This window comes from Amblyraja radiata, chromosome 1, assembly GCF_010909765.2.
Source record: "Amblyraja radiata isolate CabotCenter1 chromosome 1, sAmbRad1.1.pri, whole genome shotgun sequence".
Lineage (NCBI taxonomy): Eukaryota > Metazoa > Chordata > Chondrichthyes > Rajiformes > Rajidae > Amblyraja > Amblyraja radiata.
This window is the reverse complement of record NC_045956.1, coordinates 189,144,890-189,159,837: the sequence shown is the minus strand read 5'-3', so window position 1 is coordinate 189,159,837 and position 14,948 is coordinate 189,144,890. Positions and strand designations below refer to the sequence as shown.

At 47.3% G+C, this 14,948-nt stretch overlaps 1 protein-coding gene and 1 long non-coding RNA gene across 2 annotated transcripts in view; one reads left to right on the top strand and one right to left on the bottom strand.

Moving 5' to 3' along the window:
• The window catches only part of LOC116988884 (up-regulator of cell proliferation-like), a 32,431-nt gene extending 30,271 nt beyond the window's left edge, over positions 1 to 2,160 (top strand). The window contains 1 exon segment of the mRNA XM_033045927.1: positions 1,923 to 2,160. Coding sequence (XP_032901818.1) covers positions 1,923 to 2,160 — 238 coding nt within the window.
• A 130-nt stretch (positions 2,161 to 2,290) lies between these two features.
• On the bottom strand, positions 2,291 to 11,257 carry LOC116977559. The gene is made up of 3 exons (XR_004413253.1): positions 11,054 to 11,257; positions 9,664 to 9,666; positions 2,291 to 2,323 (listed from the first exon to the last, which is right to left on the bottom strand). It is a non-coding gene; the product is annotated as an uncharacterized LOC116977559 (long non-coding RNA).
• Positions 11,258 to 14,948: the final 3,691 nt, after the last annotated feature.

The window sequence follows — 14,948 nt, the reverse complement described above, 5'->3', positions numbered from 1 at the left end:
TCGGGCGCGTTCCCGGTCCCGCTGAAGACGGTGGTGGGAGAACTGAGCATGTTTGTCGGGAACGTCCCAGCCGCTGCTTATTTAATTTGGCCCCAGCTAAGAAATGTATTTTATTTTATACACACTTAAAATAATAAATATTGCTTGGGATAAATTCACACGTTCATAATTAGTTTGATTCTTGTCGTACGACATGCCAATCAGCCCATCATGTTCATGTGGACCAGTGGGGACCCATCTCATTAATTCCACCATTAGCCTTCTATCACATAGCTTGATGTGCAAAGGCACTTCAAGTGCAGCTTCTTTATAATAATACTATATTAATCCTCATTTCTGCCCTATGTGTGCGCTCCTATATCAATGAGACCAAGCATAGACTTGGTGATCATTTCACTGAACACATACTTAGTCGAACTTGGCCTATCACAGATTATGGGGTGAAGGCAGGAGAATGAGGTTGGAACAGAGATAGATCAGCCATGATTGAATGGTGGAGTAGACTTGATGGTCCGAATGGCTTATGACCTATGTGCTCTCCCGGTTGCCAAACATTTTAATTCCCAGTCCCACACTGACCCATTTCTGTCCTGGGCCTCCTCCACTGTCACAGTGAGGCCACATACAATTCATTTCTGCACTTCCAAGTATCTCCCGCATTCCCCCCCACCCCCCCCCCCCCCCCCCCCCCCCCCCCACCCCCCATACTCCTCCCCTCATCATCCTATCTAGATCTGAATGGCGTCAAGTTGGGAAAAGGGGAAGTACAACGGGATCTGGGGGTCCTTGTACATCAGTCTATGAAAGTAAGCATGCAGGTACAGCAGGCAGTGAAGAAAGCGAATGGCATGTTGGCCTTTATACCAAGAGGAATCGAATATAGGAGCAAAGGGGTCCTTCTGCAGTTGTACAGAGCCCTAGTGAGAACACACCTGGAGTATTGTGTGCAGTTTTGGTCCCCTAATTTGAGGAAGGATATTCTTGCTATTGAGGGAGTGCAGCGTAGGTTTACAAGGTTAATTCCCGGGATGGCGGGGCTGTCATATGCTGAGAGATTGGAGCAGCTGGGCTTGTACATTCTGGAGTTTAGAAGGATGAGAGGGTTCTCATTGAAACATATAAGACTGTTAAGGGTTTGGACACGCTCGAGGCAGGAAACATGTTCCCGATGTTGGGGGAGTCCAGGACCAGGGGCCACAATTTAAGAATAAGGAGTAAGCCATTTAGAACGGAGACGAGGAAACACTTTTTCTCACAGAGAGGTGAGTCTGTGGAATTCTCTGCCTCAGAGGATGGTGGAGGCAGGTTCTCTGGATGCTTTCAAGAGAGAGCTAGATAGGGCTCTTAAAAATAGCGCAGTCAGGGGATATGGGGAGAAGGCAGGAACGGGGTACTGATTGGGGATGATCAGCCATGATCACATTGAATGGCGGTGCTGGCTCGAAGGGCCGAATGGCCTACTCATGCACCTATTGTCTATCCCACTAGTTCCACTTTTTGCTTCCCATGTAACCTTGTCATTAACACGTCTTCTCCGGCCATCAATGGGCCATTATGGACTCCACCCTCCCTGAGGTCATCTGTTGCATCCCTGTTTACTCTGAAGAATGGTTCTGACCCGAAATGTCACCTATACCTTTTCTCCAGAGATGCTGCCTGACTCGGATGGAATAGGAATAGTTTATTGTCCCATGTGACTAGGTACAGTGAGATTTTTTGCTTGCATACACAATGTATACAAATAGCAGCCACCTACATCGCTGACAAAGTTACAAATCCGGCTCCCCCTTTTGTTGCCCTCTCCAACAGTTCCCCCAAGCCGGGTCCCCTTGTCATTTGTCCCCCCCCCCCAATTGTCCATTGTCCTCCCCTCCCCTCCCTCACGCCAAGTCCTCCATTGTTCTTCCACTCCCTATTCACAGTGGTCCTCCTCACTCTCATCGACCGTCGACCTTCGAGGCATCACCGCCGCCACGAGACTTCACCTCCGCTGAGGCCCTATCATTGCGAGGCCTCACCGCTGGCACCACCCCACTTCACGCCTCCGTGGTGCCAATCCGGACCCCAGCCGCGGGTTTCTACCCCAAGGTCCCGGCCGGGTCCCGACCCGGGCTTCTACGCGGCGATCCGGGAGGCATTGAGACCCTGGCGCCCCGATAAAGGATTCCGGCCGTGTTCCCAGTCTACAGCTGCAGCCCGTCAGGAAGCCTTCTGGCCGCATGTATAGAAATGATATGTGGGTCATTCCGATGTGTTATTCCAGCATTATGTGTCTACAGTATATACCAACATCTGCAGTTCCTTCCTTCATACATCTGCAATGCTGGTTAACATTGTGAATTATCTCCATCAGATATGAGGTTATTGCAAAGTGTAGCGGCAGATTTTCATATATTTTCAGGAAATTAACTCCCTAGTCACTATTTGAATGAGCAGGGATAAGAGGAATATCTTCGATACGCATGCGATCTGTCTCACAGAGACCTTCAGAGCTTCTTCACCGATAAGTTCAAAAACACAGTCCTTTGATTAATAAATGCTTTATTGTTGATAGAAAACAGTAAGATACATCTAAATTTCTTCTGACTCATTACTACAATCTTCATCGAACTTCAGCTATTACTTTAAACATAAGAAAACTCCTTGTGTCTCTGTAACACTGGCATGATCTGGCATGATCTCTTATATGGCTCGCCTGGTCCAAGGGTTAACCTTCTCCCTGGCTCGCTCCAAACTACACTAAAAACGAAACTTCTGCGCAAGCATTTAAGCTCCAAACACGCCCAAAAACACGTCATAAATCCCACCCACAATATAACGGGCAGTCTAAACTTTAAAGGCACATGCCATCATCAATGACATGCAAAACAGGCCAAATGGCCACTACACAAAGGTATCAAGAAGCGTGGTTATAATTGTATAGAACAGTTATGGTCACCTTGTTTAAGAAAGGGTATAGGATTATTGGAAATTGTTTAAATGAAATGACAAAGTGAATTCCTAGAATAAGAGACGAATCACAAAATGAATCAGATTGTTCTATGAAATAATCCGTACTGTTCTATGAAAGGCTCAGGAAGTTCAATATTGTTCTATATAATCCTCAACCTTCTGAACTTAAACCTACATCCTCCAGATCTTGATTCCTCTATCCTGGGTAAAAGACGGCATTCACCCTGTCTATTTCCCTCATAATTTTGACACCTATACAATATCACAATCTAATTATGAGGATGTTGCCAGGATCTGAGCTATAGGGAGAGGTTATAATAGTGCTCCCGGCTGGCGCGGAGTCGATTAAGGCCAGACTCGGCCGGTGGCTCCCGTGATTAAGAACGAGCCCGGCGGTCGAGTGAGGAGGGACATCGGTGAGAGTGGAGGGGTGTCGGAGAGCCGTCGCTTGCATGAATGCCTGCGGTTGGTCGGTCGGTCGAGGATGGGCCACAGCAGCCCCGGCGGTCGGTGAGTGCCGGAGTTCAGTCAAGGACGGGCCGCGTCAGCCCCGCTAGCCATCTAGAACAGAGCAGGACCCAACATTGGGGGCTGCCGAGAACAAAGAGGATCCTGGCGTGGTGGGTGGGGGTAGGAGCCGAAAGAACAAAGAGGGACCCGACATGGGGAGCCACAGAGAACATAGAGAAGCGTGAGTTTCCGGCTGTATGACTCCATAAGACCACAGCCTCCTACAAGTCAAGGAATAAAGTCCTAACCAGCCCAATCTATTCTTATAAATCTGGCCCTTGTGTCCCAGAGTCACACAGCTTGGAAACTGACACTTTGGCCCAACTTGGCCACACCGGCCAACATGTCCCTGCTACATTCTTCCCACCAGCCAACATTTGGCCCATATCCCTCCAAATGTCCTCTCCGTGTACCTGTCTAAATGCTTCTTAAATGTTGAGATAATCCCTGCCTCAACTACATCCTCTGGCAGCTCGTTACATACACCCACAACCCTATGTATGAAAAATTGACCCCTCTCATTCCTATTAAATCTTTTAACCTTTAAACTATGTCCTCTTGTCAAGAATTATTCTGGGCAAAAATGTGCATCTACCCGATCTATTCCTCTCATGACTTTGTATACCGATGTAAGATCACCCCTCATCCTCCTGCGCTCCAAGGAATAGAGTCCCTGCCTACTCAACCTCACCCTATAGCTCAGACCCTCAAGTCTGGCAACATCCTCGTAAATCCCCTCTGTACATTTTCTAGCTTGACCTCCTTTCCTATGGCACTGTAACTAGAACTAAACACAATATGCTAAATGTGGCCTCACCAACGTATTATATAACTGCAGCTCAACACCGACAAGACTATGGAGTTAATGGTGGACTTTAGGAGGAGAGGAACACCCTGCCCCCTGTCTCCATCAATGGTGCATGTGCAGTTTCCCAGGGAGTACAAATATCTTGGAGTGTACCTGGATTGTAAACTGGACTGGCCCAGGAACGCTGAGGCCCTGTACAAGAAGGGACAGAGCTGGCTGTACATTTTGAGAAGGCTCCGCGCCTTCAACGTCTGCAGTGAGATGTTGCAGATGTTCTATCAATCGGTGGTTGCCAGTGCCATCTTCTTCGATGCCGTGTGCTGGAGCAACAGGGCGAAGGCTGCAGATACCAATAGGATCAACAAACTCATCAGGAAGGCTGGCTCCATCCTGGAGGTGGAGTTGGATTCATGGGTGGTGGTCATGGAGAGGAGGATGCTCCTCAAACTTTGGAGCATCCTGGACAAACACAGAACGCCACAGGGGTTCCTTCTTCCCTGTGGCTATCAAACTGCAAAACTCCTCGCCCTTTTGTCGTGGGGTAGACTGAGACCGAGACTGACTCTCCCCCTTCCCCAATCTTTGCACATCCCCAATCCTTTTCACTTGTCACTTTAATTTCATGTTTCATGTATTTCATGTTTTTATGACTGTTGGCAGATTGATTTTCCTCCTTGGATAAATAAAGTTCTATCATATCGTTACTGCAACATGACTTCCTAACTTCTGTACTCAATACTTTTTGGCCTCCCGATCTACCTGCGATTCCACCCTCACACTTCCCAGAAGCCTGCCATTCACTGTGTCGGTCCTGTCCATGTTAGACCCCCAAATGCAACACCTCACATTTCTCTGTATTAAATTCCATCAACCATTCCTCCACCACCTGGCCAATCAATCAAGATCCTGTTGCAATATTTGACAACCATCTTCACTACCTGAAAAACCACCTATTTTTGTATCATCAGCAAACTAGCTAATCTTGCCAGGTATGTTCTCAAATCTTTGATATAGATGACAAAAAGTAACGGGCCCAGCCCCCAAACCTTGAGGCACACCACCATTCACAGTCCTCCAGTCCGAGAAGCAGCCTTCCATCTTCTATGAAGCCAATTTTCTACCCATACAGCTATCTCTTCTTGGATCCTATGTGATCTAACCTTCCAGAGCAGCCCACCATGTGGAACCTTGTCAAATGCTTTGCTGAAGTCCATATATCCAACATCTACAGCTCATCAAACTTTTTGGTCACCCCTTCAAAAAACTCAAGCAGATGGTACAAAACAAGGCTGACTATCTCTAACCAGCCCTTGTCCATCCAAATACATGTATATCCCATCCCTCAGAATACCCTCTAGTAACTTTCCAACTACAGCCCACAAGATCACTGGCTTCCCAGCATTTCCCCTGCAGCAAATCTTCAATAGAAACACAACCCTCCAGTCTTTCAGTACCTCTCCTATATTTAAAGACAACTCGTAAAAATTTAAACCAGGGCTCCCGCAATTTCCTCTCTAGTTTCCCACAATGTCCTCAGATATATCTGATCTGGCCCTGGAGATTTGTCTACCTTCATACACCATAGTACCATCACCAGCTCTTAGACCATAACACTGACTGCTCACAAGGCACTTCCATTTACTGCCCCAAGTTCCTCCATCCTCCTGTTTTTCTCATTGAGTAATTCTCATTGAGGACCATGCCCATCTCCTGTGGCTCCACACAGAGTTGACTGCTTTGATTACTGAGGTGTCCCACCCTCTCTCTCTGGTCACCCTTTTCCCACCTGCCTGCATTTGATCCATGATCATATTGAATGGTGGTGCAGGCTCGAAGGGCCGAATGGCCTACTCCTGCACCTATTTTCTATGTTTCTATGATCCATATCCCTCCAAATCTGTCCTATCCATGTACCTGTTTAACTATTTCTTAAACGATGGGATAGTTTCTGCCTCAACTACCTCCTCTGGAAGCTTGTTCCATACATCCACCACTCTTTGTGTCAAAAAGTTACTCCTCAGATTCCTATTAAATCTTTTCCCCTTCACCATAAACCTATGTCCTCTGGTCCTCGATTCCCCTACTCTGGTCAACTTGAGCAGTTTAGCAAGACACAACCTGCCGCATACAAACCCACGCTGACTGTCCGCAATTAACCCATTTTCTTCCAATGTTCAATAGATTCAGGATCAGTTCCTGTGGATTGGAGGATAGCTAATGTTATCCTGCTTTTTAAGAAAGGCGGGAAAGAGAAAACAGGGAATTATAGACCAGATAGCCTGACATCGGTGGTGGGGCAAATGCTGGAGTCAATTATAAAAGCTGTAATAGCGGCACATTTGGATAGCAGTAACAGGATCGGTCCGAGTCAGCTTGGATTTACAAAGGGGAAATCATGCTTGACTAATCTTCTGGAATTTTTTGAGGATGTAACTAGGAAAATGGACAAGGGAGAACCAGTGGATGTAGTGTACCGGGACTTTCAGAAAGCATTTGATAAGGTCCCACATAGGAGATTTGTGGGCAAAATTGGGCACATGGTATTGGGTGTAGAGTGCTGACATGGATAGAAAATTGGTTGGCAGACAGGAAACAAAGAGTAGGGATTAATGGGTCCCTTTTGGAATGGCAGGCAGTGACTAGTGGGGTACTGCAAGGCTCGGTGCTGGGACCGCAGCTATTTACAATATAAATCAACGATTTAGATGAAGGGATTCAAAGTAACTTTAGCAAATTTGCAGATGACACAAAGCTGGGTGGCAGTGTGAACTGTGAGGAGGATGCTATGAAAATGCAAGGTGACTTGGACAGGTTGGGTGAGTGGGCAGATGCATGGCAGAGGCAGTTTAATGTGGATAAATGTGAAGTTATCCACTTTGTTAGCAAAAACAGGAAGACAGATTACTACCTAAATGGTGTCGTTGGGAAAAGAAGAAGTACAACGGGATCTGGGGGTCCTTGTTCTTCAGTCAATGAACGTACAGCAGGCATCAGGCAGTGAAGAAAGTGAATTACATGTTGGCCTTTATAACAAGAGGAGTTGAGTATAGGAGTAAAGAGGTCCTTCTGCAGTTGTATAGGGCCCTAGTGAGACCACACCTGGGATACTGTGTGCAGTTTTGCTCCCCTAATTTGAGGAAGGACATTCTTGCTATTGAGGGAGTCAAGCGTAGGTTTACAAGGTTAATTCCCGAGATGGCGGGACTGTCATATGCTGCGAGAATAGAGCGGCTGGGCTTTTATACTCTGGAGTTTAGTAAGATGAGAGGGGATCTTATTGAAACATATAAGATTACTAAGGGTTTGGACATGGTAGAGGCAGGAAACATGTTCCTGATGTTGGGGGGGTCCAGAACTAGGGGTCAAGCCTTGTCGAAAGCCTTCTGAAAGTCCAGATATAACACATCCACTGGTTCTCCCCTATCCACTCTACTAGTTACATCCTCGAAAAATTCTATAAGATTCGTCAGACATGATTTAACTTTCGTAAATCCATGCTGACTTTGTCCAATGATTTCACCAATTTCCAAATGTGCTGCTATCCCATCTTTAATAACTGACTCTAGCAGTTTCCCCACTACCGACGTTAGACTAACTGATCTGTAATTCCCCGTTTTCTCTCTCCCTCCCTTTTTAAAAAGTGGAGTTACATTAGCTACCCTCCAATCCTCAGGAACCAATCCAGAATCTAAAGAGTTTTGAAACATTATCACTAATGCATCCACTATTTCTGGAGCTACTTCTTTAAGTACTCTGGGATGCAGCCTTCTGGCCCTGGGGATTTATCGGCCTTTAATCCATTCAATTTACCTAACACCACTTCCCGGCTAACCAGGATTTCACTCAGTTCCTCCATCTCATTTGACCCACTGTCCTCTGCCATTTCCGGCAGATTACTTATGTCTTCCTTAGTGAAGACGGAACCAAAGTAGTTATTCAATTGGACCGCCATGTCCTTGTTCCCCATGATCAATTCACTTGTTTCTGACTGCAAGGGACCTACATTTGTTTTTACTAATCTCTTTATCTTCACATATCTATAAAAACGTTTGCAGTCAGTTTTTATGTTCCCTGCCAGTTTTCTTTCATAATCTATTTTCCCTTTCCTAATTAAGCCCTTTGTCCTCCTCTGCTGGTCTCTGAATTTCTCCCAGTCCTCTGGTAGGCTGTTTTTTTATGGCTAATTTGTATGCCTCATCTTTTGTTTTGATACTATCCCTGATTTCCCTTGTTATCCACAGATGCACTACCTTCCCTGATTTATTCTTTTGCCAAACTGAGATGAACAATTGTTGTAGTTCATCCATGCAGTCTTTAAATGCCTTCCATTGCATATCCACCGTCAACCCTTTAAGAATTAATTGCCAGTCTATCTTGGCCAATTCACGTCTCATACCCTCAAAGTTACCTTTCTTTAAGTTCAGAACCATTGTTTCTGAATTAACAATGTCACTCTCCATCCTAATGAAGAACTCAACCATATTATGGTCGCTCTTGCCCAAGGGGCCACGCACAACAAGACTGCTAACTAATCCTTCCTCATTACTCAATACCCAGTCTAGAATAGCCTGCTCTCTCGTTGGTTCCTCTACATGTTGGTTTAGAAAACTATCCCGCATACATCCCAATAAATCCTCTTCCTCAGCACCCCTGCCAATTTAATTCACCCAATCTATATGTAGATTGAAGTCACCCATTATAACTGTTTTACCTTTTTTGCATGCATTTCTAATTTCCTGTTTGATGCCAACCCCAACTTCACTACTACTGTTAGGTGGCCTGTACACAACACCCACTAGCGTTTTCTGCCCCTTAGTGTTTCTTAGTGTTATGATTTTAAAAATCCACTCCTCTGTAAATTTGGTCAATTTTTCCCCGATATTGTCACTGAAATTGTTCACCAAACTGACTGTTTTTTCCAAATATTGCCGCTGGCCAGCTGGTGACGTCACAATGCCTTTGCTGCTTCCGACCAGCTGCGCAGACTTTCAATGCACAGCTAGTTACGCTCCACACTCCCCGCTCCCTTCCTCCTTTCCCCCCTCCTCCTCCTCTTTCCCCCACTTCTTTCACTCAACAACTCCCCCCCCCCCCTACTCGGGCCCAGAAGCCTGAGTCCTGCAGCCGGGAACCTCCCAGCCCCCTCCCTCCCGCTGCTAACCACACCCGCTGCCTGTCGCTTCGCTTGCAAGGCCTTTGAAAAAAGACTGGTTCTCTTCTTGAAGTAAGGGAGCGAGTGATTAATGCATTCAAGAACCAGCCCTCACCTCTGACAACCCCTCAAACTCTCCCTCCCCCTCACTCTCTGCTCCCCTCACGCTCCCTCTCCCCCCTTCCTCTCCCCCACAGCCCCCTTCTCTCCCACTCTCTTTCCACGCCAACCCCCTCCCCACTATCTCTCTTCCCATCCCTCCCCTACCCTTCTTCCCCTCCATCCCCTCTTCCCCCTCTCCCTCTCCCCTACCCTTCTCCCCCTCCCCCCCGCTCTTCCCCCTCTCTCCCCCCTCCCTCCCCACTCTCCCCCCTCCCCATCTCTCAATTCTCCCCTCCCTCCCACCTCCTCTCTCCGCCCTCCACACCTCTCTCTCTCTCCCCTCCTCCCTCTCCCCTCTCTGCCCCTTCCCCCCCTCTGCCCCTTCTCGATCTCCCCCTCTCCCCTCCCCCTTCTCCCCCACTCCCATCTCCCCCACTCCCCACTTTCACCTCCCTCCCCCTTTCCCCTCTCTCCCCCTCTTTGTCCCCCACTTCCCTCACCCACTCCCCTCCCCCCTGTGTGTGTGGGGGCTGGTAGTGTGTGTGTGACGTCGCAGCGCCCCTCCCCCCGCAACTGCGCATTGAGGAGCCCTTGGTCTAGTTATATTATAAAACTCTGATCTTGGATGTTTACTTGTAGGGATGCTTGCTTGAACTTTTTCTTTGATTCACATCTCCTCGAAAACCAGACATCGAAACGAGGAAATATTTACATATATCAGTAGCGATTCATCTTATGATTTTAGAAATCCACTCCTCTGTAAATTTGGTCAATCATTTCCCGATATTTTCACTAAAATTGTTCACCAAACTGGCCGTTTTTTTTCAAATATCGCCGCTGGCCAGTTGCTGACTTCACAATGCCTTTGCTGCTCGCAACCAGCTGCCCAGGCTTTCAATGCGCAGCCAGTTATGCTCCCCACTTCGCGCTCCCTTCCTCCTCTCTCCCCTTCCTCCTCCTCTTCCCCACACCTCTTTCCCAACGACCACTCCCCCCCTTATTCAGGCCCTGAAGCCTGAACCCTGCAGCCGGGAGCCTCCCCCGCCCCTTCCCTCCCGCTGCTAACCACACACACTGCCAGTCGCATTGCTCGCAAGGCCTTTGAAAAAAAAACACGCTGTCTTCTTGCAGTGAGGGTGCGAGTGATTATTGCGTTCAAGAACCAGCCCTCACTTCTGACGATGCGCCCCCTCAACACCTCAAACTCTCCACCCCTCTCCTCTCCGCCCACCCCCCACTCCCTCTCTGCCCTGGAGGGTAAGCGTAGCCAGCTTTTTTTTTTTTTTCTGATGCAACATTTTTATTTAAGTCATGCCTTTTGCGGTGCTGTTAATATTTTTATTAGATAGGCTACATTATTTGCCTTTCCTTGTGTATTTCCCCTTTGTTCCTTGGGGTTCACCTTAAGTGGGTAATGACGGCATCCAACCAGAAGATGGCACTGTGGCCGGTAGTCAGGCTGCAGTGACGACATCCGGCTGGAAGATGGCGATGTGGCCGGTAGTCAGGCTGCAGTGACGGCATCCAACTAGAAGATGGTGCTGTGGCCGGTAGTCAGGCTGCAGTGACGGCAGCTGACCTGACAGTGGCGCTGTTGCCGGTAAGTTTGTGAGCGGCGGCAATGTTTGTAGTCTTTTGCCGGCCGGCTGTATAAGTTTATATCATCCATCTTTATGTGCCAATTAGCGGTTCCCATCACTTTTACCAATGGTGCCTTCAAATCTTCCATGGCCAATAATTGTCCCACGTTCTCCTCCTCCAAAGCGCTAATCCATTTCCTTCCCCATCAGGGATATAGGGTGAGGTTTATTTATTTATTTATTTATTTATTTATTTATTATTAATTTAAAAAAAAAAATTAGCCCTCTCAAAAGGAATAATCTGTGTCATCCTGTCGTCTCCTACTTCTGTTTCTCTGTCTCTCTCTCTCGCTCTCTCTTCACTGTGTCTCTGTCTTTCCTCTCTGTGTTTCTGTGTCTGTATCTCTCTCTCTGTGTCTGTTTCTCTCTTTCTGTGTCTGTATGTGTGTCTGTGTGTGTGTCTGTGTGTGTGTCTCTCTCTCTCTCTTTCTGTGTTTCTCATCTTGAATGTCTACCGTAAAACAACAAACCATAAAAGCCGGTCATGTTTCATCAATTAACTTATTTCCAATTATTTCAATCCATATTCACCACTATTTTAAATGTCCAATTCCTAGCACTAGTAACAATTTTCCAAATTAACTTTACTGACAAGAAATCTAAAAGAACATCAAGAAAAGATTAAAAGAAAATCAAAAGCTGATTTTTACAACTTCCCCTTTTCAGGTTATGAGGATACAAAGAGTTAATTTTACAGCTTGTTCGTAATCCCCCATGGCTTGCAGTATTTTTAATTACAGTGGAAATTCTTGTTTCTGCCATGGGGGGGCGTCTGTGTTCAATTTTATAATTTGTTTATTTTAACTTTACTAACATTTACAATGTGATCTACAAATGCAATAAACAAAATAATTATCACATATATTAACTTCCTCTTTCATTCCAAACCGGTTTTTACATACAAATCACATTCGTTCCATTCTTACTTCAAATAGATTATTCAAATTTTTTTCTTTCCCTTCTGTGAAGAGATTAACCCTTGATGGCCATCAACTCCTCCCATGTATAAGTGTTTGGCCAAAGGAATTGATCTAACTGTTCTTGTCAGACCTAAAGGATCTTCAAGGAGGCTTTTTCATCTCCTTCCTGAAGTTCCTCACAGGGGACATTAACAAACCCCCTTCCCCCTTGGGGTCCTCTCCTAGGTACCTCCCTCAGGGGTCTAATTTTTCCCGATCTTCTTTCTCTTTCCCTTCCGACCTTTTGACTCCCCATCCTGGTGGCCGGGTGATCTTCGTCCACCCCGGCCCCTGTCTTCCCTCTTCCCTGGGTATTTTGGCCCCCTAGTGGCCGGGTGATCTTCATCCACCCCGGCCCCTGTCTTCTCTCTTCCCTGGGTATTTTGGCCCCCTGCGGCTCTGCATTTGCCCCAACGGACTATTGGGCATAATGCGTGGATTTGGCCTACAGCCTTTCCCCTCCCTTTTTCTTAACACCGTGTTTATCATTATTCTTAATACCGTGTTCATCATACCGTGTTCATCATACCTGCCTTGCCCGTACAAGGTCTTATATTCTTCAATTGCCCAGGAAGTACTGAATAGTCATTTTCCTACCTGGGTTCCGTGCACTGGAATTGCTCGATTGATTTTTCGCGATTTCCAACTACTCCCACTTGTTATCACTTGTTTCTCGAGTCTCTGTGTGGTCCGGATACTACTGCTTAAACAGCTGACGGCAAGCAAGGAGTCTGAGACCGCTGAACTCAGCAGGGTGCACCTTCCCTTCGTCCGTCTACTCCCGTTAGCTGGCCAGAGTATTTGATCCCGGAAACCGAGCCCCCAAAGTTGTGAGATTCAAATTCACAAATGCTCAGAGACAAAGTCAGAGAAACAAGTTTATCTCATTTATTACATTTCTGCGCAGAAAAGGGTGTCCCTCCTCTATCGCCCTCTAGAGACACAACGAAGATGGAGATGCTTTCTATCTTTATACATTTCAGTTCACTATTGTCACACCCTCATCCCTCCCCATTGAGCTTCTTCCAATCATAACATAAAGCCCAGATTCCCACGAGAACGTCAAAGACACCTCCCCTATCATGCATCACATGTGCATTTAAATTAAGCATCTTGTCATAGTGGGCGTGAGTACATATTCATATAATCTCATTAGGCCTGCGCAGATCTGTTTGCCCTTATGTACTTTCTCCCTTTCACTTACTTCTTTTAAAACTTCTACTGAAGTATTTCTATTGCTACTTTTTATCTAGAATTTCTCTCTGTTCTTTATATCATTACTTTCTATTCTACTAGCAGTCTGGCTTCTGCTGACACCTTATTTCTTTCTAAGTTATATTTCAGAGTTCTAGTATAAATCAACCATCTCTATTAACCCTTTTCTCACATCATTATGAAGGTCAACATGCCATTCGCTGTAAAAGTCTGCCTTCCTGTTTTTTACACCAAAGTGGATAACCTCACATATATCCACATTAAACTGCATGTGCCATGCATCGGCCCACTCACCCAACCTGTCCAAGTCACCCTGCACTCTCATCGCATCCTCCTCAGTATTCACTGCCAACCAGCTTTGTGACATCTACAAATTTGCTAATGTTACTTGTAATCCCTTCTTCTTTCCCTTCCCTTCCCTTCCCTTTCACACAGAGAGTGGTGAATCTCTGGAATTCTCTGCCACAGAAGGTAGTTGAGGCCAGTTCATTGGCTATATTTAAGAGGGAGTTAGATGTGGCCCTTGTGGCTAAAGGGGTCAGGGGGTATGGGGAGAAGGCAGGTACAGGATACTGATATGGATGATCAGCCATGATCATATTGAATGGCGGTGCAGGCTCGAAGGGCCGAATGGCCTACTCCTGCACCTATTTTCTATGTTTCTATATCATTGATGTATATTGTAAATAGCTGCGGTCCCAGCACTGAGCCTTGCGGTACCCCACTAGTCACTGCCTGCCATTCTGAAAGGGACCAATTAACCCCTACTCTTTGTTTCCTGTCTGCCAACCAATTTTGTAAACGTCAGCACTCTACCCCCAATACCATGTGCCCTAATTGGAACTTTATCAGTGGGTCTTATCACTGGGTCTTCCCCTTCCTCCTTGAACCAGGTGACTGCAGCTACTCCCCACCCACACCATCAGTCTGAAGAAGGGTCTCGACCTGAATCGTCACCTATTCCTTCTCTCCATCGATGCTGCCTCACCCGCTGAGTAATTTCAGCAGGTACACAAAAAATGCTGGAGAAACTCAGCGGGTGCAGCAGCATCTATGGAGCGAAGGAAATAGGTGACGTTTCGGGCCGAAACCCTTCTTCAGACTAATAGGGGGTGGGGGGGGGGAGAAGGAAGGAAAAAGGGAGGAGGAGGAGCCCGAGGATGGGGGGGATGGGAGGAGACAGCTCGAGGGTTAAGGAAGGGGAGGAACTTCAGCATGGGGGGGGGGGGGGGACAGACGCAAGGAGGGGGGGGGGGGGGGGGGACAGACGCAAGGAGGGGGCGGGACCTGGTCCTTTGTGACGTCGGCCGGGGAGGCGGGACCTGCTCCCATTGGCCGTTGGCGTTGTCCGTCACACGGGGAGGCGGGACCTGCTCCCATTGGCCGTTGGCGCTGCCCGTCACAGGGAGGCGGGACTTGCTCCTATTGGCCGCTGGCGCTGTCCGTCACACGGGGAGGCGGGACTTGCTCCTATTGGCCGCTGGCGCTGTCCGTCACACGGGGAGGCGGGACCTGCTCCCATTGGCCGCTGGCGTTGTCCGTCACACAGGGGGGCGGGACCTGCTCTCATTGGCCGCTGGCGTTGTCCGTCACACAGGGGGGCGGGACCT